The 16,556-nt window shown below is 37.4% G+C and overlaps 1 protein-coding gene across 5 annotated transcripts in view; it reads right to left on the bottom strand.

The window, feature by feature from the left end:
- PCLO (piccolo presynaptic cytomatrix protein) overlaps positions 1 to 16,556 on the bottom strand; it is a 540,339-nt gene that overhangs the window by 100,188 nt on the left and 423,595 nt on the right. For 3 of the 5 annotated variants that reach the window (XM_075345222.1, XM_075345224.1, XM_075345221.1), the window contains 3 exons: positions 13,146 to 13,326; positions 6,870 to 7,064; positions 4,730 to 4,909 (listed from right to left, as the gene is read on the bottom strand). In XM_075345222.1, coding sequence (XP_075201337.1) covers positions 4,730 to 4,909; positions 6,870 to 7,064; positions 13,146 to 13,326 — 556 coding nt within the window. The remainder of the gene's footprint in view (positions 1 to 4,729; positions 4,910 to 6,869; positions 7,065 to 13,145; positions 13,327 to 16,556) is intronic. The other 2 variants (XM_075345226.1, XM_075345225.1) reach the window with 1 other exon arrangement.

A 16,556-nucleotide genomic window follows, 5' to 3' on the forward strand; every position in this document is an offset into this window, starting at 1 on the left:
ATCACTATCCTTACTGCCAAAATGATGGACACCTTGATGGTATTGCCACTGATATTAGTCAAAACAGTTTATTTGTGATTGTCATACATTAGAATATATCCTTATTATTTTATTAGTTGTGTTCTCTCTAAGCTGTAAACCGACAAAACAGCTAAAAACAACACTCTAATGTTTGGAAACAAAGCTCATAACAAATAAATCTATTTATAGTGGCTTTTGAAATTTTTACCATTAACACATTGAGACCACATCATTTAGAGGGAATATATTGTAAAAAAGTTTTAACACAAATAGAAAATAAAAAAGGAAAATATCGGATTTGTAATATCTGACATCTCGTGCGCCCCATACCCCTCCCATACACAGATACCAATTTTCCTGTCTGATGTTCCACTTACTGCAATTCAGTCAGTTATGGAGGAACTTGTAAACTGGAATTGCTCATAGATTATCCTGTATCATGTTCAGGTCTACTGGTAATAAGATAATCTTTTAAAATAAAAATTATTTTTTTATTACTTTTTAGAATGGCTATATAGTTCTAGAGTCCAGCTAGAGACTACAAGAATTGGTGAGTCTACCTGTTTTCATGAGCTAAATTCAATCTTTGTGACCAGCAGGACTGACAAGCCGCAGGACTGACAAGCTGCAGGACTGACAAACCGCAGGACTGACAAACCGCAGGACTGACAAGCTGCAGGACTGACAAGCCGCAGGACTGACAAGCTGCAGCTCTTACAAGTTGCAGGACTGACAAGCTGCAGGAGGACTGACAAGTTGCAGCTTGTACTAATCAGTGTGAGCATCACCAGAACCAGCAGGGGAGGATGGATCACATTTTCTCAAATTATCTACAAGTTTTGCTGTTTATTTGGCTAATAAAATGTCCATCATTATACATATTTTATTCCATACAGCATATAATTGTATAGGATATCACCTTGGAATTCCAAATATTAAAATCATAAAGTTGGCTTGACACTTTTTAGGCATTATTTTTTTGTTATGGTTTTGTTAATTAATGGCTCATGCTATCACTAGTACTGTAATGGCAAAGTGCATCAGTTTTCCTCTCCTGTATCAGTTACAGTAAATTATATTATGGTAAAATTTGGTAGCTTTGATGTTGACCACAATGGAAGCCAGATAAAGAAAATAAATAAAATTTCCCTTATCTAAAATGGGGAACATGCAGTCCTAAAATACACAAGTAAACAGTCAGTGAATGTCTCATTTCCAATCTAGATTGTAGCTTTAATTAAAACTGAACAAGCAAGAAAAAAATGAAGAAGCGCCAACCTGCTGGATGGTTAGTAAAGTGAAAACTAAGATGTGCGCTACATAAGAAATGCCTTTACTTATTTATTGTCCCCCATTTCCCAGGGTGCCGTCTCGCAACAAACCCTCAACCACAGATGATAATGATGAACATGAGTCTAGGTGTGTTCCAATATAATAAGAGGTTTATTTAAAATCTTGTACAATAAAAAGTCATACACAATAAAATGTATTAAAAAAATCTGAGATATCTATTCATTTCAGATTTCTCCTTTCTCTGGACAAAAAAAAAATTAATAAAGACCACATATTTATAGGCCACAATATCGCTTAACATTGATGCTGAAAACATCACGCGCCCTCCAACTCAAGGGAAGTAACTGCTCAGGATTCTGGCAATGATGCAATGTTAATCTCATGATTTCCAATCCCAGCAGCCCCTGGTACATAATGTATCCTAATAGCTTATAAGAATGCCGTAATTTACACAGGGAAAACACAACCACCTTAAAAACTACACAACCACGCAAAGTGACAGCTTGATTTATAAATACACATTCAAAAACATTGCTTTATAATTCACAGTCAGTAACCGCTAAAGATAAATGTAACCACTTTGGTGCAAAACAGTCTCAATGGAAAATCCAGAACATTTCAATCCTACATAGTTACCTAAATCTAAACAGTGAGTGCTTCACTTGATCAATAGGGGTCACTTTAATACAACTAGTATTTACCCTGATGCTCTAAAATAACATTTTGAAAAACACTAATTCCTAGTGCTATGCCTAATACTAAATCTATATTTATTGAGGCGTTTCTCTAATGTAAGAGTAATTATTCCTATATATTCAAACTACCCACACAGGCATCCCAGCATATAAATAAAAACATTACTACCACAATTTAAAAACTCATTCCAGAAAACTTGCTGCTAAATGTTTTTCGGGTACGTGTAATGAATGATGCTACACGTCTTGCACTCAACAAGATCACATACTGTATATATTACTCCTTTAATGTGTATCCAATTGTCCTCATTCTTACAACTACCTTTACCCTGTAATTTTGGATACAAAGGTGCTATTAAATATTCCATCATTCTCCCCCTTTAATAGACCATTGAGGGGAATCCAAGATGTTACTTAGATATGGGTCATTCCTGATTGCATATATTTTTTAAGAGACAGTATTCAGACACATTTTAGGCAGTAGATGTCAATAATTTTTTACATTTTAATATTAACCATCTGAAATAATGGAAATTCAACATGCCATTTGGACAGATAATTCACTAATTCCAGAGCAGCAGAGAATTGGCTAATGGCTGAAAGTATTCATACTGTGTATTCCTCCTTGTCCTGTGGTTCCAGTGTGTCCAAGTCCTCACTCCTTCACGTGCCCTCTGGCCGTTTGTACCAATGCCCTGGGTCCACGTGTCCAGTCACACCTGCAGCTTTGTGAACCTACCTCAACAGGTGAGTCTAATAAATGATCTATAGAAGGGCAAGAACAATGAACGATATAATTGTACCTTTGTATCTAAAGTTAAAGAGTACAGTTAATGATATGCAAGAGGACAATTGGATATTTAGTACTTGAATGAGTCATATAAATGTGGCCATGCTGAGTGTGAGACGTGTCATCATAACTCATAACCAAAAAACAATTAGGAGCTACGTATTTAAGTAGATATTTGACATCCAACAGTTTTTAATATGTGGTGGTAAGTTGTAATTTTGTTATTTTTGTGCTGGAATGACCAGCATGAAATGTACTGAACATCCTCACTGGAGCATGATGGTAATATTATCACATTTATTCACTTATATAGCGCCATTACTGCCATTGCGCATGGTAGGCATATAAGTACGTGAAATCACTACTTAAGTTTTGTACTGATAAATAAGAACCCTGAAATGCTTAGATATCTCAGATGTATCAATAATTTTTATATTTCCCTTATTGTTTATTGCACAAGTTTTTAAATTAATCACCTATTATATTGGAATACTGTTACATTAACATTCATCATTACCCTTTAAAGTTCAGGGTTTGTTGATAGAGGGTATTCTGGGGCATGAGGGGAGAGAGGTCCGTTGTCCCCTATGAAAGTGAAGGACTTGCTAATTTAGTGCATACCTCCCTCTACATACTGTTGACTGGCGCTCCATCGCTTTTTCTTTGCTTGTTTAGTTGTCCATACAGCATGTAGGTTTTTGAGGTATCGGAGAGTGGAAGCTGATATTCTGGAGACTCTGAAATCTATTTGAGAGGTTTTTTGTCATTCACAAATGAAAGTTCCCTTTTCAAGGTAATTTTCGATATCCTGTCAGTTTTTTTCGGCTTGACCACAAGTGTTCTATAATAGCCTAATTTATACTTTGTAAGCTATAAAGTAACTTGGATTTTGTAATACATTTATTCCACATCTAACTGTTCTGGTGACCATGCATGTGCTAAGCACTATGTTAAAATAAGACATACACTATTTCTGGATAGGTCCATTAACACTTAGTTGCAGTATTGTCAGTTCTATAAAGAGAAAGCTGTCACAAACAAATAAGGGTAGATGTTATTCTAACATATTTAGGTCACTTTACTCCAAGTCATTTCATTTCTGAGGATATGGTCTTTAAAAGGGTTGCTACTACTAGGACAACCCTTTATGATTCCATGTGTTTCCCCAAGGTAACATAATAAAGACTATACTCACCTTCAGTATCGGCGCCATTCCAGGGGTGCTGTATCTTGTGATGACAGGACTCACGTGGGGTTGTAAAGAAAGGAGTAAATACTTGTCACTAAAATAGTTGAATAAACTGGTATTTTATTGAGTAAGCTTGACCACACAGAAGTGTGATCTACACCAGCGCTACTTTCACTCTCAAGCTGAGGAGACCATCTACACTGCACACTGATGAAGGTCTATGTTAGAGCGAAATGTCTGTACTGCATCTGTTCAAGCTTACTCAATAAAATACCAGTTTATTCACCTATATGAGTGACAAGTACTTGCTCTTTGCTAGATACGGGACTGGATTCTACTTGAGCATCTACCAAACAGAAGTGCCATGTTTATCTACAATATCATGTGGGGTTGTGACAGCACACAAACCCCGAGTCCAATCAGCGCAGGATTCTGTCCCCCCGCCTTCAGACCAAACAAGTTAATCAACAGGAAGTAAGCACTGCAACTATGCTCACTTCCTGTTGATTGCTTCTTTGGTCCGAAGGCGGGAAGGAAGCCGGTGCTGATTGGATGTGGAGCTCACAATCTCGTGTGAGTCCCAGCACCCGGACATCACTGGAAGGGAGTCGGTACTGGAGATGATTATAATCTTCATTATTTTACCTGGGGGAAATGTGGAATCAGAAGGAGTTGTCCTACTAGTGGACAACCCAAGAAAGAAAGAAGCAATGTTAAAACACAAGTGAATGTTTGCCTCACCTTCTGCTTTGACGGATCCATCGGACATCGTCTTCTTGAGTGCAAGCTGGCTTTGGTCTTTGCTGTCATTTGCTGGTGAAGGCAGATTGTCAGACTGAGTTCTTTGAATTGGGAGTACTCCTGCTATGGTGTGTCTATGCTGCTTCCTGGCATAATTAGACTGAACGCTTTTATGTGCTGCTGTGGCAGTGTGGGTGAAATGGAAACCCATAGTATGTTTCCTCAGATGGAAGCAGCTTAAATGTTATTCATGCAAACAGAAGTGTTGTTTTCTGTATTCAGATACGTAGTGTTTTCAACACCAAAGAGACACCACATGCACAGCATTAAGGGGCTTTAAAACTGGCTGTTTCTTTTTATTGGTTTAAAAAATGTTTTTTCCCACCATGGCTTTAATCCTGTGAGAACACATGCAAGAACAAGATTCTGCAACAAATACATTTATCTCTCTTGGAAGGTTTTCATTTTTTCATAAACGATTTGCTCTAGGGTGTTGACTGCAATAACAAATAATATGTGCATTCAATATGGTTTACAGTAGCATCACTTAGGACGTCAGTTACTAGTTCCAAAATATTATGTATCAATATAAACAACTGGGATCCGTAGGCTTGGCAAACAAATGGTATTATTTACATTAAAAGTGCTTGGTGAAGGATATACCATGTGGAGCCATCATTTCATGGTACTGTGTCATTTATTTACACAGAAAAAACTAACAGATAAGAAAAAAAAAATCTATTATATACTGCAACACTGAACACATTAGCATTTTAGTGTTTCCAAAAGTGTTTGCTTAGATAATCTAGAAATAGATTGGCCACTATATGTTTTTATTATGGATTCTATATACGGACAATGGTAGTACTTCTACCACGTACTCAAGACATACTCTGAAGTTTGGGAAAAAAAAATCATATTTTGTCTATTTTATAAGATTAGGTCAACCTGCATCACTTCTAGTGTTGAGAAATACTTTTGTTACGTCTTTGTAACTTTTATTATAGATCTATTTGTCTGTTATGACTATAGGAGGGTCAGTGGAGGAAGCTGACCTCTCTATATTCCCAATACTAACCATGTACTCTGCTTATATGTATTACATTTATGTATATACTGTATATTTCACCATAACGTTTGTCCCTATATAGTTTACTATTCTGTCTTCTATTTTCAAAAATATATTTTAAGTATAAACAGTTCTAAAAAAGAATAATATATTGTGTGCAATCGGGCACAAGAATAATTTAGATTTCCTTGTGTGCAATAAGGATAATTTAGATTTATGTATATTTTATGTTTGTTTGTTTTTTACTATAAAGCTCATTTTATCATTTTAGAGTTTATAGAATAGGTATCAATGACCTAAACATGTCATATCCATAGACAAAGCTTTTGACTGTAAAAGTCTCATGGTTTGCACCGTTGATCATCATGCAGAAGTAGTATGTGTGTCTAACTAGAGGTCTACTGACAGTCTATAACAAACAAAATCTAAAGGAAATAAACTTAGGAATAGTTCATTCTACATTCCATAAAAAATACACTTTTAATATTTCATATATGAAGAATGTGGGCATGGGGCGTGCAGTGATGTTAAGCAGTCACTGAAAATGATATGAGTCAATGTGTTTACAAAGGTGTGACTGGTGGTGGTTCAACATTTATTAGTCTTAAGTATGGCTATGGGTTTCACTAGAATGATAATGTATGAACTTTGTAATGTTATTTCTTGGTAAACGTAGATAATGCTCACACACTTTGCATGTATAAAGAATAAAATAGTGAATTCTGGTTTTGTTGTTGTGACTAAAATAAATTTGAGGAGAAATGACACTGAGATTGGACCTACGAGAGTCAGACATGTAATCAACATTATGGGGCATACCAGACATTATACGAAATGAAGACACTTGGATGAAGGAATGAACCAATGAGGAAACAGCCAGTTTCATTAAATCTCAGTAAACAAAAATCGGGTAACATATATTAGATGTGGACAAAATTTTCACAATAAAGGACAGTTAACAAAGGTGAACAAGTAGTGACAACAAATAATGGTCAACAAGGGGGAACAGCAGGAAAAGGCAACAGATGAACATTAAGCTGCCATGCTGAGGAATTTATTTGCGTCTTTTACTTGGTTGAAGACGAAGCTGTTGGACAGCTGCTTCAGCAGCAGCGATGGCTGCTCCAGCATCTTCAAGATGGGTCTGAGTGACACTGCTTTTACTTTGGCTACGTGATGGTCCATGTGAACGAAGGTGTCCCTCAGAAGAAGATTTTGAGCTACCAGGGCTGCTATGAGATTTCTCTATAGTTGGAACCTGCATATCTAAAGGTATAAGGGTAGAAAGTTAGCTGGTTTCCACATTTTTAAAATTAAGAACTAACAAAACTAATTGCATTTTTTGAGGTTTCTTATTCTAAGATCTGGAGCTATTCTTGGCCTGAGTACATATAGTACAGTAATAACCTATATCAAATTCTGAATTATATTAATAAAACAGGTACTAAACCTAAAAGCATACTCTACAGGACATAACAACATTTACAACTATGAAGATCTATGCTCTTCTAATCTTGTCTGCTTTATAATTATTCAAACATATTCTGAATAAGAAAATTATATATATATATATATATATATATATATATATGTATATAAATATATATATATATATATATATATATATATATATATATATATATATTTATATACATATAAATATATATATATATACAGTCAGGGCCAGAAATATTTGGACAGTGACACGAGTTTTGTTATTTTAGCTGTTTACAAAAACATGTTCAGAAATACAATTATATATATAATATGGGCTGAAAGTGCACACTCCCAGCTGCAATATGAGAGTTTTCACATCCAAATCGGAGAAAGGGTTTAGGAATCATAGCTCTGTAATGCATAGCCTCCTCTTTTTCAAGGGACCAAAAGTAATTGGACAAGGGACTCTAAGGGCTGTAATTAACTCTGAAGGCATCTCCCTCATTAACCTGTAATCAATGAAGTAGTTAAAAGGTCTAGGGTTGAATACAGGTGTGTGGTTTTGCATTTGGAAGCTGTTGCTGTGACCAGACAACATGCGGTCTAAGGAACTCTCAATTGAGGTGAAGCAGAACATCCTGAGGCTGAAAAAAAAGAAAAAATCCATCAGAGAGATAGCAGACATGCTTGGAGTAGCAAAATCAACAGTCGGGTACATTCTGAGAAAAAAGGAATTGACTGGTGAGCTTGGGAACTCAAAAAGGCCTGGGCGTCCACGGATGACAACAGTGGTGGATGATCGCCGCATACTTTCTTTGGTGAAGAAGAATCCGTTCACAACATCAACTGAAGTCCAGAACACTCTCAGTGAAGTAGCTGTATCTGTCTCTAAGTCAACAGTAAAGAGAAGACTCCATGAAAGTAAATACAAAGGGTTCACATCTAGATGCAAACCATTCATCAATTCCAAAAATAGAGAGGCCAGAGTTAAATTTGCTGAAAAACACCTCATGAAGCCAGCTCAGTTCTGGAAAAGTATTCTATGGACAGATGAGACAAAGATCAACCTGTACCAGAATGATGGGAAGAAAAAAGTTTGGAGAAGAAAGGGAACGGCACATGATCCAAGGCACACCACATCCTCTGTAAAACATGGTGGAGGCAACGTGATGGCATGGGCATGCATGGCTTTCAATGGCACTGGGTCACTTGTGTTTATTGATGACATAACAGCAGACAAGAGTAGCTGGATGAATTCTGAAGTGTACCGGGATATACTTTCAGCCCAGATTCAGCCAAATGCCGCAAAGTTGATTGGACGGCGCTTCATAGTACAGATGGACAATGACCCCAAGCATACAGCCAAAGCTACCCAGGAGTTCATGAGTGCAAAAAAGTGGAACATTCTGCAATGGCCAAGTCAATCACCAGATCTTAACCCAATTGAGCATGCATTTCACTTGCTCAAATCCAGACTTAAGACGGAAAGACCCACAAACAAGCAAGACCTGAAGGCTGCGGCTGTAAAGGCCTGGCAAAGCATTAAGAAGGAGGAAACCCAGCGTTTGGTGATGTCCATGGGTTCCAGACTTAAGGCAGTGATTGCCTCCAAAGGATTCGCAACAAAATATTGAAAATAAAAATATTTTTTTTGGGTTTGGTTTATTTGTCCAATTACTTTTGACCTCCTAAAATGTGGAGTGTTTGTAAAGAAATGTGTACAATTCCTACAATTTGTATCAGATATTTTTGTTCAAACCTTCAAATTAAATGTTACAATCTGCACTTGAATTCTGTTGTAGAGGTTTCATTTCAAATCCAATGTGGTGGCATGCAGAGCCCAACTCGCGAAAATTGTGTCACTGTCCAAATATTTCTGGACCTAACTGTATATATATATATATTTATATATATATATATATATATATATATATATATATATATATATATACAGTGCCTACAAGTAGTATTCAACCCCCTGCAGATTTAGCAGGTTTGCACATTCGGAATTAACTTGGCATTGTGACATTTGGACTGTAGATCAGCCTGGAAGTGTGAAATGCACTGCAGCAAAAAAGAATGTTATTTCTTTTTTTATTTTTTTTTAAATTGTGAAAAGTTTATTCAGAGGGTCATTTATTATTCAACCCCTCAAACCACAAGAATTCTGTTTGGTTCCCCTAAAGTATTAAGAAATATTTCAGGCACAAAGAACAATGAGCTTCACATGTTTGGATTATTTATCTCTTTTTCCAGCCTTTTCTGACTAATTAAGACCCTCCCCAAACTTGTGAACGGCACTCATACTTGGTCAACATGGGAAAGACAAAGGAGCATTCCAAGGCCATCAGAGACAAGATCGTGGAGGGTCACAAGGCTGGCAAGGGGTACAAAACCCTTTCCAAGGAGTTGGGCCTACCTGTCTCCACTGTTGGGAGCATCATCCGGAAGTGGAAGGCTTATGGAACTACTGTTAGCCTTCCACGGCCTGGACAGCCTTTGAAAGTTTCCACCCATGCAGAGGCCAGGCTTGTCCGAAGAGTCAAGGCTAACCCAAGGACAACAAGGAAGGAGCTCCGGGAAGATCTCATGGCAGTGGGTACATTGGTTTCAGTCAATACCATAAGTAACGTACTGCACCGCAATGGTCTCCGTTCCAGACGAGCCCGTAAGGTACCTTTACTTTCAAAGCGTTATGTCAAGGCTCGTCTACAGTTTGCTCATGATCACTTGGAGGACTCTGAGACAGACTGGTTTAACGTTCTCTGGTCTGATGAGACCAAGATCGAGATCTTTGGTGCCAACCACACACGTGACGTTTGGAGACTGGATGGCACTGCATACGACCTCAAGAATACCATCCCTACAGTCAAGCATGGTGGTGGCAGCATCATGCTGTGGGGCTGTTTCTCAGCCAAGGGGCCTGGCCATCTGGTCCTCATCCATGGGAAGATGGATAGCACGGCCTACCTGCAGATTTTGGCCAACAACCTCTGCTCCTCCATCAAGGATCTTAAGATGGGTCGTCATTTCATCTTGCAACAAGACAACGACCCAAAGCACACAGCCAAGAAAACCAAGGCCTGGTTCAAGAGGGAAAAAATCAAGGTGTTGCAGTGGCCTAGTCAGTCTCCTGACCTTAACCCAATTGAAAACTTGTGGAAGGAGCTCAAGATTAAAGTCTACATGAGACACCCAAAGAACCTAGATAACTTGAAGAAGATCTGCATGGAGGAGTGGGCCAAGATAACTCCAGAGACCTGTGCTGGCCTGATCAGGTCTTATAAAAGACGATTATTAGCTGTAATTGCAAACAAGGGTTATTCCACAAAATATTAAACCTAGGGGTTGAATAATAATTGACCCACACTTTTATGTTGAAAATTTATTAAAATTTAACTGAGCAACATAACTTGTTGGTTTGTAAGTTTTATGCATCTGTTAATAAATCCTGCTCTTGTTTGAAATTTGAAGGCTCTAACTTATTTGCATCTTATCAAACCTGCTAAATCTGCAGGGGGTTGAATACTACTTGTAGGCACTGTATACACACATTATTGATTAAGCAGGAGCAAATAAAAAAGTTGGTAGATAATTGGTGTCAAGACGGTTGTAATATCTTTTGACTGACTAAGGACATGTTCTTTAGAAAGCATAAATAAATTGTAAATCAAAGTATAAAGTAAATTGGCAAAAGTGTCTACTTGAAAAGTACGCAAAGTTATGGATAAAGGTGCAGATAGGGGCTTACCAGATAAATGAAGTGAATTAATCAAGGAGGATGAAATTTCCTATTGGGGTTGTGCCAGTCACAACCCCTGAGTGTGCTTCAGAAATGGCGGCTGCCATAGCCCCGCATGTGCTGAAATCAATACCAGAGTGAAGAATCGGGGTGTATGCCGCACTGTCGCCAGAATAACCAAATGTTGATTATTTCAATATTTTTTTTGATTCAGGTCTAAGCATTTCGGAGAACTCAGTCTCCTTCATCAGGACAACAAAAAAATCAACAATCTGTTGATTTTTCCTGTTGTCCTGATGAAGGAGACTGATTTCTCCAAAACACAAAGACCTGAACATTTGGCCATTCTGGTGACAGCACGGCATACACCTCGATTCTCCACTCTGGTATTTACTTCAAAAGTACAACAGGTGAAATAAGTTTTGAACACGTCACCCATTTTCTAAGTAAATATATTTGTAAAGGTGCCATTGACACAAATTTCTCACTACATGTCAGTAACAACTCATCCAATCCACACAGGCAAATGAATCAAATTATAGATGTCTGTAAATGTATTGATGTATAATAATAAGAACTGACACAAGGAAAAAGTATTGAACACACTTACTGAAATATATTTTTATATATATATATATATATATATATATATATATACCTTCCTACAAAAGCCTTTGTTGGTGATCACAGCATCAGACACCTTTTGTATGGGCAAACCAGTCATTTTGCACTGCTCAGGTGAGATGCTGGCCCTTTCTTCTTACACACAAACACTCTTTAAATCCTGAAGGTTCCATGGGCTCCTTCTATGAACTCTGAGCTTTAGTTCTTTTCATAAATTTTCTATTGGATTCAGGTCAGGTGATAGACTGAGACATTGTAGAAACTCTGTTTTCTTTCTCTGAAACAAATTGAAAATTTCCTTAGCTGTGTTTGGGATCATAGCCTTGCTGAAATGCCCACCATCATTTCATCTTCCTCATTTTGGTAGATGGAAGCAGATTTTTATAAAAAATGTCATGGTACACTTGTCCATTTATCTATTCTTCCTTGAATTGTATGAAGAATCCTAGTGCCATATGCTTAAAAACAACTCCTAACTCCAAACTTTACTGTTGGTGTGGTGTGTTTGTGGAGATATACAGTGCCTTTTGGCCTCCAAACATGGCATCCAAAGAGTTCAGTTTTGGTTCTAAATGTTGTTGAGCTAACTTTAAATCACTTGAAAATTCTTTTTGTTCAGCAATGGAGTCTTGCGTGCTGAGTGTGCATACAGGCAATATGGGTTGAGTGTATTACTTATTGTTTTCTTACAACAATTGTACCTGTTGATTCCAGGTCTTTCTGTACCTCCCGACAGGTGGTCCTTGGCTCTTGTACAACTATTCTGATAATTCTTTTCAGTCCTCTGTCTGAAATTTTGCGCTTGTGGCCAGTTTATGATGAAATTATGTTCTTTCCACTTCTAGATTTTGACCCAAACAGTTCTCACTGGAAACTCCAGTAGTTTAGAAATTCTTCTATAACCAATGCCATCAGTGTGTTTTACAACAATAAGTTTGCAAAGATCTTGAAACAGCTCACTGTTTTTACACATCATGAGATGTTTCTTGTGTGGAAACTTGGTAATGTGAAACCTTTTTATAGGCCATCAAATCAAGCAGCTGATATTATTGTTCACTAAGTGGCAGGATTGCATTCTGACAACTGATATATTTCAACTTGTGTCATGACTTTCCATGGCTTTTTGCACCTCTCTTTCTTAATGTGTTCAATTTTTTTTCCTTTGTCATTTCTCATTATTACACATAACCTAATTTATTAAAATCAATGGTTTGATTTCTTTGCCTGTGTGGATTGAATGCATTGTTACCAAAATCTGGTGAAAAATTCAAGTTAATAGCACCTTTAGAAATATATTTACTTAGAAAATTGGTGAATACTTATTTCTCCAGCTATATATATATTTTTTTTAGTTTCATTCTAGCATATAGTGAAGGTGTCAGAACCTTGCATCCTACTAATGATAACTTGTATTTATGAACTATTATTATTAGGTAGGTGGTTAATATATCATCATATTATATCATGTTCATATCAACATCATTCACAAAAATTTAAATGCAATAATAGAACATTATTATTGGCTACAATAATTTTTCTATTACCTTTGGATGGATCTGGAAAGATTCCATGACTTCTGCTCTTAATGACTGATGGCTTTGGTACTTGTTGACTGCTGTGACTGGCGTGAGACTTGGCATGATCAATACTTTCACTTTGCTCCTTCAGTGGGTACCATCGTGGCATGTTATCAAGATACGAAGCATTTGACAAATCTATCAATACCTAAAAACAGAACAATGTTTTATAACATTAGTACATTGTTGATTTCTGCAAATATGATTATTTTTTTGTTAGAATATGCATTTTTTTTTGCCTATATATTATATATTTTATTCTGATAATATATAATTAAAGAGTTGTCATTAGGTCAAAAGTGGCTACTTTTCTATTCTCACTGCTTACCTGAGTATTTTCTTTTTAATTTTTTAAAATATGAGATACGAGTCAAGAGATATGGACCTTTTCTATGTTGTGCTATTTTTATGGTCTTTACCAAAGAGGCATGGCTTACATGATTCTCTGGGGGTGTGTCTTTAGGGTCCTCTGAATAATTACCCTGAGAGCAATGCACCCCATTACAAAGACCATATAAATGTCCACAACCAAAATGGCTCAAATCTCTAAAATCATATAGTGGGTTGAAGAAAAAAAAGACAGAATACACAAGAAAGCAATGGAAAGAAACTTTTCACCAAAGGAGACAACCATTTTGAGAAACTCTTATAAAAAAAGCCATAGCTTATGTAAAGACCTGCAAGCACCAAAAGTAGGTGCATCATCGTCAGATAGGAAAGTCCAGTCACCCCTGTTGAACCCTAAACCTACACTGTAAAGATCTGCAGAAGCAGCTTTGTGCATTGCATGGTTGCTCTGAATATAGTATCACCCTAACTAAAGCTTAAGGGGTTTTCTCACAAGGTTTATTTTAAAGTTGATTTCATTTAAAATGTGCTTCAAAAAAATTTCTGTGCTGAGATAATCTTATATATCTGTCCCTGCTATGTAATGGTCATGTCTGTCTGTACAAGTATATGGTCTGATCATAACACATCTCCTGAGCAGAGGAGGAAGTAAAAAGTATACAGACATTACAGCAAGTGATTGCAAATTATTCATTCTTTGAAGTAACCATTTTTTAAAAATACGCAGAAAAATGTTTTACCTCACAGAAAAAATCAGCTATGATCCCCTGCTGTGCTATTTGTATACTCTCTTTTGCATCCTCCCCAATCCAGGAGATGTAGTATGATCCGACCATGTCCCTATACGGAGACACAGCCATTACACAGTATATACGTAGCAGGGACACACACACACACACATATATATATATATATATATAGTACAGACCAAAGGTTTGGACACACCTTCTCATTCAAACAGTTTTCTTTATTTTCAGGACTCTGAAAATTGTAGATTCACATTGAAGGCATCAAAACTATGAATTAACACATGTGGCATGAAATACTAAAAAAGTGTGAAACAACTGAAAATCTGTCTTATATTCTAGGTTCTTCAAAGTAGCCACCTTTTGCTTTGATTACTGCTTTGCACACTCTTGGCATTCTCTTGATGAACTTCAAGAGGTAGTCACCGGAAATGGTTTTCCAACTGTCTTGAAGGAGTTCCCAGAGATGCTTAGCACTTGTTGGCCCTTTTGCCTTCACTCTGCGGTCCAGCTCACCCCAAACCATTTCGATTGGGTTTAAGTCTGGTGACTGTGAAGGCCAGGTCATCTGGCGTAGCACCCCATCACTCTCCTTCTTAGTCAAATAGCCCTTACACAGCCTGGAGGTGTGTTTGAGGTCATTGTCCCCTTGAAAAATAAATGATACTCCAACTAAACGCAAACCGGATGGAATAGCACGCCGCTGCAAGATGCTGTGGTAGCCTTAATGGTTCTGTATGCCTTCAATTTTGAATAAATCCCCAACAGTGTCACCAGCAATGCACCCCACACCATCACACCTCCTCCTTCATGCTTCACGGTAGGAACCAGCCATGTAGAGTCCATCCGTTTACCTTTTCTACAAAGACACGGTGGTTGGATCCAAAGATCTCAAATTTGGACTCATCAGACCAAAGCAAAGATTTCCACTGGTCTAATGTCCATTCCTCGTGTTCTTTAGCCCAAACAAGTCTCTTCTGCTTGTGGCCTGTCCTTAGCAGTGGTTTCCTAGCAGCTATTTTACCATGAAGGCCTGCTGCACAAAGTCTCCTCTTAATAGTTGTGGTAGAGATGAGAAGGTGTGTCCAAACTTTTGGTCTGTACTGTGTATATATATATATACATATATATATATATATATATATACACAGTGCCTACAAGTAGTATTCAACCCCCTGAAGATTTATGAAAACAGGAGAAAGACGAGTAGAACTGCTTCGCAATATATGTTTTTTTATTCTATATTATTATCTTACTTTATAAAAGTTGGTAGACAAAAAACACACAATACACATATATAATGTAGATACAATAATGGAGAAAAAAGAGGCAAAGAGGAGGGATGTTAAAAAAGAGGCACAGACAAAACCTTCATGAATAATTGTAAAAATACTATCATACTACCATAATATTGTCATAGAGGTTATATCAGACAAGATGAACAATAATGCTGACAAACCCCTTTCCTGTGTGCTGTCATGTATAATTATCGCACCTGTATGTAATTACAGTAGTGCAGAAATCTCACACAGAAAAGGATCAAACAGAGGGGCATAAAAAAAAAAATCTATCTATGCCAGTTATGTGTCCAATATAACCTCTAAAATGCCCAGAGCAAAAAACCGCACATGTGTACATTTATTTCATCAGGCTTATAACCACACCATCAGCAGGCACCATTGGTAAGTAACCCATTTTACATATATAAAACAGAGGGTATAAAGGGGGTCTGCCAGGCTGGCTATATATCAATACGGCATTTATCACACAATGTGAAAATCACATGTACGTGCATTCAGCTTAGTAGGCATATGACAAATGACAATGAGGTGGTTATGAGTGGAGTCCCGCCAATTCCAGTGTCCCTTACTACTAATCGTGTGTCAATACACTAGATCAGCATTAAAAGGAAGTTACCTCATACTACTGCAGTAAAGGGAACACAGACATAGGCAGGGGCCCCATACATACCACACTGTGCAGTCAGTAAGTGTAAGTCCAGTCAGGAAGGCTTGTCAGGTGTGGAAGGGTTAAGTCTAGAGTTGAGCGCGGTTCGTGGTTCGTGGTTCTCCAGTTCGCAGCTCGAGTGATTTTTGGGCTGTTCGAGATCGAACTAGAACTCGAGCTTTTTGCTAAAAGCTCGATAGTTCTAGATACGTTCGAGAATGGTTCTAGCAGCAAAAAGCAGGGCTTTTTACAGCTACAGTGAGCAGGAGCCATCGCTGGCAGCCTGCCACAAGCTGGTAACCAAGATAAACATCGGGTATCCAAGCAAAGCGCTTTG

The sequence above is a fragment of the Anomaloglossus baeobatrachus genome, chromosome 4 (genome assembly GCF_048569485.1).
Source record: "Anomaloglossus baeobatrachus isolate aAnoBae1 chromosome 4, aAnoBae1.hap1, whole genome shotgun sequence".
Classification (NCBI taxonomy): domain Eukaryota; kingdom Metazoa; phylum Chordata; class Amphibia; order Anura; family Aromobatidae; genus Anomaloglossus; species Anomaloglossus baeobatrachus.